Source organism: Mastomys coucha, unplaced genomic scaffold (assembly GCF_008632895.1).
Source record: "Mastomys coucha isolate ucsf_1 unplaced genomic scaffold, UCSF_Mcou_1 pScaffold11, whole genome shotgun sequence".
Lineage (NCBI taxonomy): Eukaryota > Metazoa > Chordata > Mammalia > Rodentia > Muridae > Mastomys > Mastomys coucha.
In genome coordinates this window covers 15,058,725-15,072,017 of record NW_022196893.1, presented here as the reverse complement: position 1 = coordinate 15,072,017, position 13,293 = coordinate 15,058,725, and the positions used below count along the sequence as shown (strand labels likewise).

General features: G+C 50.5%; 1 protein-coding gene across 2 annotated transcripts in view; it reads right to left on the bottom strand.

Annotated features, from left to right (window-relative positions):
• Parvb (parvin beta) overlaps positions 1 to 13,293 on the bottom strand; it is an 86,315-nt gene that overhangs the window by 56,174 nt on the left and 16,848 nt on the right. The window contains exon 1 of one of the 2 annotated variants that reach the window (XM_031351362.1): positions 2,997 to 3,116. The exons of the other annotated variant lie outside the window; for it this stretch is intronic. Within the exon in view, the coding sequence (XP_031207222.1) occupies positions 2,997 to 3,093 (97 nt within the window). The 5' untranslated portion in view covers positions 3,094 to 3,116. Of the gene's footprint in view, positions 1 to 2,996; positions 3,117 to 13,293 lie in introns of those variants that run through there. 2 annotated transcript variants of the gene reach the window in all.

The following is a 13,293-nucleotide window of genomic DNA, read 5'->3' as shown; positions in this document are numbered from 1 at the left end:
CCCATTACAGATGGTTGTGAGCCACCATGTGGTTGCTGGGAATTGAACTCAGGACCTCTGAAAGAACAATCAGTGCTCCTAACTGCTGAGCCATCTCTCCAGCTAGACTCTTGATACATAGCCCAGGCTAGCTTCAGACTCACAATCCTCCTGATCAGTCCAAATCCTGGGACTACAGGCACCTGCCATCATCGCTTCCTGGAGACTCTCACTGTAACTCCCCGGCACCTGCCATCATCGCCTCCTGGAGACTCTCACTGTAACTCCCCGGACCTCTTTTCTCCTGCAGCTTTTACGGCTGCTTGGTGCTTCCCCTTCTGGGATGAAAAAAAAAAAAAAAGGCCTTTGAATGTATACTGGAGTTAGCTCTGGTAGTACAAGCGACCCCACAGGATTTCCAGGCAGGAAGAGAAGCCTGGAGCACAGACAGACAGGGAGATGTAGTGCGTTGATAGCTGGGGAGATGGCGGGGACAGCACAGGTCCTCTCAGAACTGGAAGAGGTCAGAGATGAAAACTCACGGGAGCCTCCAGAAGGCTGGAAGGCCCAGCCCTAATCTTGACTTTCAGGACTGTAAGGTAACAAACAGACTCCAGTTCTAACAAACAAGGATCGGATGCCTTGTTGCCACAGCCCTACAGAAACAAACAAGGGCATGGTGGCACACCACTGTATTCCCAGCACTCAGAAGACAGAGGCAGGCAGAGCTCTGTGAGTTCAAGGCCAGCCTGGTCTACACAGTGAATTCCAAGACAGCCAGGGCTACACAGAGAGATCCTGTCTCAAAAAAGAAGGAAAGGAAGAAAACAAAGAAACAAGAAGTGTGGCTACCAGCAGCATTGCACATCCAGACAGACTCTCTCACTGGCCGTTCAAGAGCTATTGAAACAGGCCTGGCTTGCACAGCACAAGGACTTTAGACAGAAAGGAAGCGAGGTTTGACCTCACTGTAGATAACACTGCCCCTCCCTGATCCTCACAGCAGCCACTGGTCCTTGACACAGAGGTGGGGGGAGGTTGATCTTCTAGAAAACAGATCCCCCCAACAGGCATTGACTTTTATGTGCAGACACCACAGGATGGCCACTCTCAGCACCTGAAGCCACCCCCCCTAAGCTAGCCTCTCAAAAGGCTAGGGCTAAAAGGTAGTTGGGGACCAGGTTTCCTCCAGCATTCCACCCTGACTGGCCATTTCATAGTCCCTAGGAGCAGCCAGAGGTGTGCTAATTGCTTGCCCTTTGCAGCCACAGCTGAGCCCCGTAAGTCTTCCTCCTCCTGAAGCTTTGTGTTCTCCTCTTTGTTCCCAAGACCACCTCCTTGTCCCCAAGTGTATTCTCTGCCCTGCTCCATCCCCTGGGTAACAAGTTCTTGAGAACTGTGTGGACATTTTCAAATCCACACACAATCCGCCAGCTTCCTTGAGGCCCTGGGGGAGGTGGCCCTGGGGGAGGTGGCCCTGGAGGAGGTGGCCATGGGGGAGGTGGCCCTGGGGAAGGTGGCCCTGGGGGAGGTGGCCTTGGGGGAGGTGGCCCCAGAGCCGTGTTTTGAAGGTGACTGGCCTGCCAGGAAGATGAGATTCCATCCTCCTGTTTCTGACATGTGGGAGACTTATGAACAACCACGAAAACATATCCCTTGCTGTAAGGGCCTGTGGCCTACACGGTTGTTATAAGCCAGGGGCAGAAGTGCTGCTGCTCCTCTGACATCCCCATCAGAAAGCTGCCTGATCTTCATTCTCTCCTTTCTTCATCTGGTCCCATTCTGCATCCAGCTGGAAGTCCCCAGTCCAGAGAGATGCTGCTGGAGGGGCCAGAGACTTCAGGGACAGCTCCATGGAGCAGGAAGCAGACCTCTACCCAAGCCTGCCACCCACTTCCTCCCCGTTGTTGACTGCAGCAGGCTGGAAGGGCGCGGTCACTTGACAGGGAGTAGGGATGTGCCCAGGGAAGGCAGGGAAGTCAAGTCAGTTCTGAAGTCCTTTTGCACGCGTGCACACACACCCATACGCCCACCCACACACGCTAACAAATAAGAGCATTCACTTCTCTCCGCTTCCTGCCTGTGGGTGCCTTCCTGCCATCAGGGACTGAACCCTCAAAATAACCCTTCCCTAAGTGGGCTTTTGTTAGAGACTCTGAAGCAGCAACAAGAACACCAAGCATTTCATATGCCGAGTAGGCATGGTCACACAGCAGGTTAACAGCCTGGGGACAGGGTGGAGCGGGAGTTTAGAGCCCCTACTGAGAACCAGTTAGCTTGACCAGCTCCTGCCTCCCATTCTCACTTGCCAAGGGACCTGAGTCAGGTTTAACCTCTCTGGGTTCCAGTTTCCTCTACTGTGAAAGAGAAATGGTTGCAAGGACTCAGCCCTCTGCCAGTCCTCCACGTTAAAAACAAAACAAAAAAACAAAAAAAGCAAAAAATAAAAAAACCAAAAAAACAGATGCTGGGCCAACCCTACAATGGGGACCAAAGGCCAGGCTTCTCCTCAGCCGTGCCCCATGCTAAATGCCTCCCACAGGCTGCTCCAGTGACAAGATGGGACTGGAGAGATGGCTCAGCAGGGAAATGTGCTACCCACCAAGCCTGAGTACCGTCTATAGGATCGATCACTGTGGTAGAGAGAACGGAGTCCCTCTGACTGCCACATGCTTGTGGTGGTGCTTACACACACACACACACACACACACACACACACACAAATCCTTTCATGGCTTGTCCCTGACAAGGTCCCAAGTCCCATTCTTCTTACCCCCAAAGATCCCCATGGCCCACCAGAGTGACCAAAGCTTCAGTCAACAAGCCAGGTCCTCATCTCCCTTGACTACCACACAACGGCCACGGGTCCTCCTTCCCCATCACTCCGACCCTAGCATCCCATCCCCTTCCCAGGAAAAGGTCAGCCCAGGGTCCATTCTTGTAAAGCAACCCCCACAGACCAGGGCCACAGCAGGACTGGCCTCTGCTGGCCTCTGCTGAGAAGGAGAACAACTCACTGTCGGGAGCGTGCAGCCAAGGGGACGTCAGTACTCTCAGGACCCACAGCAAGCAGCTACTAGTACTGCCCAGGCACGGAGGATGCACGTGTACCATATAAGGATCCTAGAGACATCACCATGACTTGCAACTACAGAGCCCCTGAGGAAGCCACAGAGGCCAGGGTTGTTTGACAAGATAGCGAGCACTACTGGCCACATCATGTGCAACTTCAGAACCACAGTGGCAATTCCACCCACCCACCCCATAAGACCCAATGGCACTGAGAATGGAGAGGGCCAACCACACCCATGGGGTGGCTTGAGACTCACCAAACTCTATAAGCAAGTGAACAGGAGACTCCCAACTCTGAGTATTTCCTGGGGTCTGGGCTAGAGGCTGGGGAAAGGCAGAGGTCTGCCCTATCTCGGAAACAGCTCTATGAGTCCCAGTGGAAGGTGACATGACACAGGCATGGAGGGCCAGGCAGCAAGCATCTACCGGTTGTCAAGTACACAGAAGACCGAACACGAACACGAGGGTGCTGAGCGCCTGTCACTCGTTACCACGACAACAGAAATCAGATCTGAGCGGCCGTTTTAAGCCAAGCAGAACTGCCTGTTTTGTGTTTTGCTTTTGTGGGGACAGATCTCTATATGAACTCCGAATGGCCTGAAAGACCTAATCCCCCTGCCTCAGCCTGGGATTATTGGTGTGTACCAGCAGTCCTGGCTTCTTGGTTCTGCTTTTGTCTTTTGCAAAAGAAGGTTCTGGAAGTGGGGAAGAGGAAGCCACAGTAGAACTCTATGCTCTTTGCCTGCAATATATCCGCTTTTCTGCAGTCGCAGAACACTCTGGGCTCTGAGCTCTTCCTTTCACTCTGCAGCCAACTGAAGAGTGAGGACGGTGACCCCCGTGCACCTCTCAGGTGGTCTGTGACCGATGAACTCATATAATGCCTGGCATCTCAGAAGATCACCAGCTGCTATTGTTTGTAAGTATAACTACGGCTGTGTGTAATCTCTACCCTGGTGGGCAGTTTCAGACTGAGGACCACACTTAAGGAACACCTAGACATACTTCGTGGATCCATTACTCCAGATGATTTCTCAAAGCCACCAAAGGATGCTAGACAAACACAGACTGGGCAGGGCCGCTGTGTCACCCCCAGAAGTTCACAGTCAGCCGTCCCTGATCAGCAGGCACACTCGGCACTAATGTCCCAAGTGCAGCACAACAGAACTTCAATGACATCACGTGTGACCACATGTAACCACATGCTATGTGTGACACATGCGATTCATCCCACTGGAAGAGCAGGAGTTGCTCACACGGGGACTGCCCAGATGCCAAGGAGTGACTGTGCTCTGACGCCATGAGGACCACCGTAACAGCTGCAGTCTTTCTGCCTCATCAGTATTCCTGGCCTGTCTGCCTATAGCGGGGTATCAGTGCTCCACAGATGCTGCACAGCCCAGGCAGATTCAGCAAGGAGAGGGGGAGCCACTCCTCAGGGAGGTCAATTTCCCCCCAGCTTCAGGACAGGTGGTCCTAAGCATCAGCCAACCAGGTCCAGGGGGCAGAGCACACCAAGATGTGCAATGTAACAATTGCAACCTTCCTCATCCGTAGACAAAATCCTCTGCCCCACAAGCCCACATAAACCTCTCCTGCCTTAGGCTGCCTGTCAGGTGATTGTCGATGGAATGAGAACATTAACAAAGCATCCAAAGGAAAATGCAGGAGCGGGGAGAGTGCTTACGGTGTCCTTAGCCTGTACAAGATGAAGGCTGGGAGTAGAATCTCAGGCACTGTATGCAGAGCCTGGACGGCTAGCTGTTCTCTGATGAGACACCTTTTACCTTAATATATAGGCTGTACCTGGGTTTCTGACCCAAGTTCCTAAAACCCTCGGCATTCCCCAAGCGACAGGAGCATTTTGTTGTTGTTGTTGTTGTTGTTGTTCTAAAGAGGCAACTTGTAGAGAAAGACTAGGGAAGAATGAGAAACTTGTGAATACCAGCTCCCTGTGTCTTCTGGAGAGGAGAGGAACTACAGTCTGAGGTCCTCATCTGCCCTACCTTTATGCTTTGCCTCTGTAAAATCCCTGACCTGGGGCAGTTTGGGAAGGCCCTCTGGTTGACAAGATGCACCCTACCCTCATGCTGGGACAGTGGCCTGTCTGAACTCCAGAAGAAGGGATGCTCCTGTGTTCAGCCACTCAACATGGCCTTCCTCATCCCACTGCTCATCCTTATCTTTCTTAATAAACAAAGAGGGGCTGGAGAGATGGCTCAGCGGTTAAGAGCCTTAACTGCTCTTCCAGAGGTCCTGAGTTCAATTCCCAGCAACCACGTGCTGGCTCACAACCATCTGTAATGGGATCCAATGCCCTCTTCTGGTGTGTCTGAAGACAACGACAGTGTACTCACATACATAAAACAAATTTTAAGAAATCTTAAAAAAAAAAAAAAAAAGTGAAGAGAACTGTTTCCAGGGTTCCACCTGTGCTATGAACCAAGTGCTAGCAACCCCTTTACAAGCTACAGCCAGCATTTGTACCTGAAGTGGAAGTAGGGCAGTCTCGCAGGCTGAGCCTCAACCCGCAGCTCTGATGCTCTCTGGGTACACAGTGACCTGGAGGACACCCTGGTGGTGTCTCCAGAGAGCTGCTTGGTGTAGTAAGAGATCCCCACATGCCTCCCTGTGGTGACAGAGGCACAGAGCCACGTGTGGCCATCTGTCCATGCAGTGGGTTGCTTGAAGTTCCCAACAAACTGGCCAAATGCTCTCTAAATCATTCCGTGAGTTTTGAGTTTACAAACCCACTTGCTAAAAAAAAAAAAAAAAAAAAAAAAAAATCCATAAGCATGCTCACAGTACTGAGTCAGACACTGCGGAACAAGCTCAGTGAAGCAGGAAGTTTAAGTTCCTGGGGTACAAGCACCCCACCACAGTCAAATGGACGCCCTCTGCCTCCTTGGTTTCAGCCTTTACTTCTGAGAAAGTACCCACGTTGATGTCTATTTAGCGCTGTGTTCTTTGAACATGTGCTTTGGATTGGTGACCACTGGTTATAACAGACCTGGTGCAGTGGCCAGGGCTCCCAAACACAGGCCAATAGTGGTGTGATGGAGAAGCCTTAGGCAGCCTCAGTGACAACTGGGATCTGGGCTTTCCATGGTAATGAACCAACAGAAAGAGAGAGAGAGAGACAGAGACAGAGTTTGTTTTTTGAAGATATGTTATGTCTCCTGCTAAACCAATCTTGAATCCAACAAGTAGCCAAGGATGACCTTGAACTCCCCATCCTTCTGGCCTCCACCTCCCCAATGATGTGGTCACAGGTCCGTACCCCCACTCCAGGCTCTCAACAGGCTCGATGCACTAAGGAAGATGCCTTTTAACAGTAGCACACAGGAAGCCAGCCTGGTTATACATTGATCTGCCCAACTCAAGTCCAGAGCCTCATTAGTGGCTGCTTCACAGATGGCTAATGCTGCACTTGTGGTATCTTCCTAGAAACACACAGCATCCTGACAGCATACACACACACACATACACACACACACACACACACACACACATACACACACACATACATACACACACACACACACACATACACACATACATACACACACACATACACACACACACACACACATATCTTCCAGCTCAGCCCTAGTTTTTGGCTGTTTCAGGAGTCACCTGTTGAAATCATTCTTCAGGGAACCATGCTGCATGCTCATGTTCCCAACACTCAGGAAGGAGGCAGGAGAGTCCCTAGTTCAAATCCAGCCTGGACTCCAAGTGAAATAGGGAGGGGAAGGGAGAAAGAAAAAAAGGGAGGAGAAAGGAAGGAAGAAAGGAAAGAAAGAAGGAAGGAAGGAAGGAAGGAAGGAAGGAAGGGAAGAAGGAAGGAAGGAAGGAAGGAAGGAAGGAAGGAAGGAAGGAAGGAAAGAGAAAGTAAGTTAGTTCCTCTTAGCCTGATATTAACAGGACACTTCCATGACACTCAGCCATGAAGGCCTAACACTAAGCTCCATGTATCTCTGACTGCTCTTCCTGCCTCTATGACCCAGGGAAGAATAGAGCTTCCAACAGGGTAAGCAGGGGAAGGCTGGGAAGGAGGAAAGCATGTCATGGGATGTCACATGTACCCCTCCACTCTGCTCAGCATGCATGCCTTGGACGGAATGTCAAGCACTATTTAAAGCCGCCTGACGGCGGGGTCTCACCCGTGTTTAATGACACACAGCCTGCGCCTGTCAAACAACCTCTCAGAAGTTCAGTGAGACTTCTGAGAGGAAGCTGTTCACGAAGTCTTAAGCCGAGGCCATCCACGTGCCATGCAAGGCACTCAGTCCTCAACAGAGAACACCCTCATGTCAGGGCCGGGGGTATCCCTGCATCCCTGAGAGCATACCTGAGTTCTGTGCCAGCTCGATCAGATCCCGGAGGCTGGTGATGGACGCTCTTCATTTTAACAGTGTGTATGTCAGGAAAATGGTTCTTTATCTCACGGCTGAAGTCACATCACACAAAACAACACAGCTGGGGGAAGTTAACAGAACCCAACAGCATCTGGGGCTAGGTACTATGGACACAAACAGGGCCTCTCAGTCTTCCTCATTAGACAAGGGCAAATCCCCTTTGGTTCCCCTTGGAGCTCAAGAGTCTGAAACGACCCACTGGGTGCAGAACCCAGATAATTATAAGCAGCTGTCATGACCATCTCGATCTCCCAGCATTCCCTCGCCTCTGGGAAATAACAGCAAGAAAACTGATAATAAGGCAGGGGCGTGACAATACGTGCCTGTCAACCCATCACCAGGCAGAGAGGAGCAGGAGTTCAAGGTCATTCTTGGTTATATAGTGAGTTTAGGACCATCCTGGTCACACTAGAGTTGGGGGTGATTTAGTCACTAACAGAGCCTTGGTCACCGGGGGTTGAGTAAACATCCTTGGGAACTCTCGTCCACTTGGGACCTGAGAATCTACTCATTTGAAAATTAGGCTTTTGAAGATAGGCTCAAGATGAGGTGACAGCAGATTAAAAAGTAGGCCGTGGTTTGTCACAGCCAAAAGACACACAGGCTTCGTGACAGAGGCAGAGGTACCCGGGAGGACGCTGTGAGACACGGGCAGATGTGTCACAAAGGGCAGACTTCAGGCAACAGCTGCAGCTAGAAGAGATGGGAAGGATTCTCCCTGGATGGCTGAGCTGTGGTCACTGCAGGAGGAGGATGGGGCGAACCCCACTCTTCAAGCTCCATAGCAGTGCCGGGTGCAGAGCTAATAATGCCCTGTTATTTTTCTAATTATCATTATTTTTCTTGTGGATTTTTTTTTTTAAAGCGGTGGTTCTCAACCTTCCTAATGCTGCCACCCATTAATACAGTTCCTCGTGGTGTCCCGAGGTGATCCCCAACTATAAAATTATTTTCATTACTACTTCATAACTATAATTTTTGCTATTGTTATAGATTGCGATATTAGTATCTGGAGGGATAGAAGTTTGTCGAAGGAGTCGCAACCCCATGGGTTGAGAAACACAGTTTTAAAGACTTAGTTTTATTTTTAATTATGTGGGTGTGGGGGAGGGGTGTGTACTCATGAGTGTCAGTACCCTGGGGAACTGAAAGTAAAGGAGGCTGTGAGCCACCCAGCATGCGTGCTGGCGACTGATCCCAGGTCCTCTGTGAGAACAACACATACTCTCAACCTCTGAGCCATCTCTCCAGCCTAGACATCAGTGGGTTTTTGAGACAAAGTCTCACTACCTAGTCCAGACTGACTTGGAAATCACTACGTGGACAAGGCTGGCTTCAAACTTTCTCCAATTCTCCCGTCTCTGCCTCCCAGGAGCTGGAATTATAGGTATGTGTAGCCCCCAGGCTGGTTTTGCTGTTGGATTTCTGAGACGGGTTCTCACTGTGTAGATCAGATGGCTTCGGAACTCACTGTGTAGCACAGGCTGGCTTTGACTTGTGATGACCCTCGCCCTCAATCTCCTTCACTAGGGTTGACTAAACTTATTATTTTCAAGATCCCAGTTAGCTGAAAGATAGTGGCCTTAGCCTTAACTCTATAACCAAAAATGACCCCCTATCCTAGACAAGGGGACAACTAAAATGTGGAGAGAGCCTGTCGAAGCTTCAAGCCAAGTACCTGCCCAGGGAGGCTGGAGAGAAGGGTCACCATTCTGGGTCCTACCTCACCCCACATGTCTGTCCACACTGTGACTCCCTAGAACCTAAGCCTATGATCTCGGGGCTCTCAAGCATCAACCTCAGGCTCTCTGGCCTCGGGCCTCTCTCCTCCACCAGGCAGGTCTTGATTGTGAGTGGCTCTGTCCCATTTCTGAACTATCACACAGTTTTAAGTACCTCCTCCTTCAGGAGCACCCGGTTTTACCCACCAGCTCCCTCCCAGAGTGGCCAAGGGAGGCCCATTGCAAGGCTACGTCTGTTCACAGTACTGACAAATGCCCAAGGGCTGCAAGGACAACCCCAGCCAAGGTCACAAAGCCTCTTAGATGGCTCAGTGTGCCAGCTGTCCCCAGACTTCTCGCTTGGCCAAGATCCAGCATGGAGTACTCTGTCTTTGGAGGTTTTATAAACACAAAGGGTATTTATTTTTAGTAGCTGTTACTGCCCCTCAGCTATCCCATTAGTTTCAGAGACAAATAATTCCCTCCCATGCAACTTGATAGGCTCATGCGACGATCGCTCCCACCAACAAAGACTTATTGAGCATGCCACCGCACGCTGTACCCTGCCTGGCTCATTACTTAAAAAAATAAATAATTTACTTAGCTAATGATCATGAATCCTCTAATTTAATTTGCTCTTAAATGTGTTTAATTTTCTCATAATAGAACCACACACTTCGAAAACCAGGCATTTCTGCTGGGCTGAAACAGGAGGCAAAGAAATGAAAAGAGATCGTGTTGGAGGGAAAGCCTCTGACCCTAGCATTCAGAGGCAGAGGTGACAGGGTTGTGGGTTCAAGGCCAGCCTGGGCTACGTGGTGAGGCTGTCTCAAAACACAACAAATAAGGACACACCACAGGCAAGGGAGGTGGAAGGAGGCTGAGCCCCACCCAGATCACGAGCCACCAGGCTGGAGTGCTTGAGGCCTCAGAGAACAGTGTGGGGGATAGAGCTGTTGGAATAGAGGTAGCTGGGAAGTGGATCAGAGGATTAAGTGCCACAGTGGTACCTGGTTTTCACATGGGTGCTGGAGATTCGATCTCAGGTACTCATGCTTGCATGCCCTGCACGGTTTGAACTTCTAACCAAGGATCATGTTTACCTTGCTTCTAGCAGGCAGGCAACACACACAGAAGCCTCGGAATTACTGAAGACCATCCACAGAAAGTACCCACGCTCCGGGAGGATGCTCAGTTGATAAAAGGCTAGCTGTCAAGCTCACAGACCTGAGTTCAGATCTCCAGTACCCACATGAAAGCCAGATGCTGGCTCACACATACAACCTCATCGCTGGGGGAGGAGACGGGCAGATCTTGGGGTTTCAGTGGTCGACCAGCCCAGCCTAAACACCCAGGACCAGATTCAGTGAAAGACTGTCTCAAAATATAAGGTGGAGGGCTGGGGAGATGGCCAGGAGTTGAGAGCACTAACTGCTCTTCCCAAAGGAGCCAGGGTTGACTCCCAGCACCTGGACCTTCAGTCCCAGGGGGTCAGATGCTTTTTTTCTGACATCCACAAGCACCAGGGCACACGTGTTGCAAAGATATACATGCAGGCAATACACTCATTTGTTTAAAAATTAATGAGTTAAGTAATTAATACTGTGGAAAGCAGTAGAGGAAGAAGATTGAAATTGATCTCTGGCCATACACAGGTAGGTATATTAAACACACACACACACACACATACACACAGAGACTCACAGAGACAGAGATACACAGAAACACAGGCGAGCACATGAAACAAACACACACACATGCACACACACACAGAGTGAGACATACATATACACACAAGCTCACACAGAGAGACAAACACACAGACACACAGACACACACACACACAGACACACACACACTAAAGGAGAGGGAACTAGCTAGAGCCTCTGACCAATGGTACCAAAACTATGGCTCAGACCAAGACCCAACCGATGATGCTTCAGGGCAGCTGGCCCTCAGTCAGGGTTTGTCAATAAAGCTTTATTGAAACAGAGCCAGACTCATCTATTTCCACACCATCTATGGTTGCCACAGCACAGTTCTGTGGCCCCAATAGAGCCAGCATGCATTTTGAAGATTGCACCTTTTACAGAAGACTCCAGCTATAGATAAAGACTAAGAATAAAGAACCTGGGCTCAAAGACCCAGGCCAATAGCTACAATATAAACTCAAGAAGGCATGACAAGGCATGGCCTTGAGACCGGCTCTTGATTTGCCCCACCCTGGCCAGAGGCAAATCCAGTGAGATCAAGTGTCCTCACACTGATAACTACAGACAGCGAGGGACAGGGAGTCCAGAAGCTGACGGGTTCCGGGACCTAGTGTGTAACCTAGAAGTCAAAGCAGACATGAACTAGAACCCCAAAGGTCCAATGGGCTGGTTCTTGGTGGGACAGATGGAAAGGCAAACTTCCAGACTGTTCTGCCCACTCCCTCAGCTCAGGAGACATGCACACACCTGCGATCCCAGCATACTGCAGGCTGAGGAAGAGGACGGGGACATTCAGGGACAGCCTGGGATACCTTGAATGAGGTGAGATCCTATCTCAAAATAAAGTGCGGGGAGGCAGCCAGCTCAATGGTGCAATGCTCACCTAACTTGCACTAGAACCTCATGCATGATCTCCAGTGTAGGAAAAACAACAACAGCAGCACCCTTCTGCATTGTGCATGGCTAAAGCCCCTGATGAGCCACCTCTCAGGCAGCCACCCGTTTCCACTCACAGATACAAAGTGCCACTTTGAGTTTGATTTCCAGTTCCTTCTCTAAGGCTGTTGTGGGCCCCTTGGGCTCCCTACAACGTGCTCTGAAATGATGTTTGAAATTAGATCACTCCAACACAAGGAAAATAATAACCAGTAAACAGGCTGAGGGTTCAGGGATACAGCCTCAGAGGGCTCTTTACGGCTAGAGGAATCCAATATCTACCAGCATCCTCAGCACATGCTCACCCTAGGTGGCCTTCACCACCATCATGCAGTGGGTAAATACCTGTTAAAAAGTAGAGCCCCTGGGGTGGTGCTTGGCTGGCCTGTGTGAAGCCCCCACTCAATTCTCAGCCACCCCCTCCAAAATGTAGAGCAGTAGCCAGTTTATCAGACAGAGGCTAAACTCGGGCTCAGGGACTGAGTGCCCTTGCTGGCCAGGGTCATGCTTACTTGTCTTTCACTGTCACTCCCGACCCCTCAAAGAAGTCTCCATGGGGACAAGACTCTGTGAGATCACTTAGCGAGAGACCCAGCTTCTTGCCTCTCTCAAGGGCTTAGTTTCCCTATCTGTAAAATGAGATTCATTTCAGACCAAAGAAGGCAGCAGACTAGAGGCCTAGCCTGGCAGCTAGGCTCCACAGCAGGCAGTTGAGAGGGGGAGGGAGAAGGGGGAAGAGGGGAGGGAGGATGGAGTGAGGGGAGGAGTGCTTAAGATTCCCAAGACCCAACCGGGCAGTAGTGGCACACATCTTTAATCCCAGCACTTGGGAGGCAGAAGCAAGCAGATCTCTGAGTTCGAGGCTAGCCTGGTCTACAGAGTGCATTCCAGGACAGCCAGGGCTACACAGAGAAACCTTGTCTCGAAAAAACAAAAAAAAAAGATTCCCAAGACCCATTGGTTCTCTGAAATTTTCAAATAGCCGGACTCATATTCAGATAGGAGTTAGAATCCTATAGGAAGTAAAGGCCAAGGGCCCATGGGAGATCATGAGTTAGTCACACAGCACATGTGACTCCATCCCCCATGGGGGCACAACTCCTGTTGGTCTCAGAGAGCATGTGCAGGACACCTGGACTTCTCGCTCACTCAGCCTGTGATGTGCTCCAAAATGACCAATCTCAATAAAGACTTGAAGACAATCCACAGCCCAATCCTTGCTGCAAACCCTTAAAAGCTATGGTCCGGCCGGGCAGTGGTGGCGCACGCCTTTAATCCCAGCACTTGGGAGCCAGAGACAGGTGGATTTCTGAGTTCGAGGCCAGCCTGGTCTACACAGTGAGCTCCTCGGGCATTCCTCCCTAGGGCCCTCCTATTCTTAGAGGCTCCTTACTTTAATAAATCTCACTCTGATCGCTGATCACTCTTTAACCCTGTTGGGTTTTTTTTTTT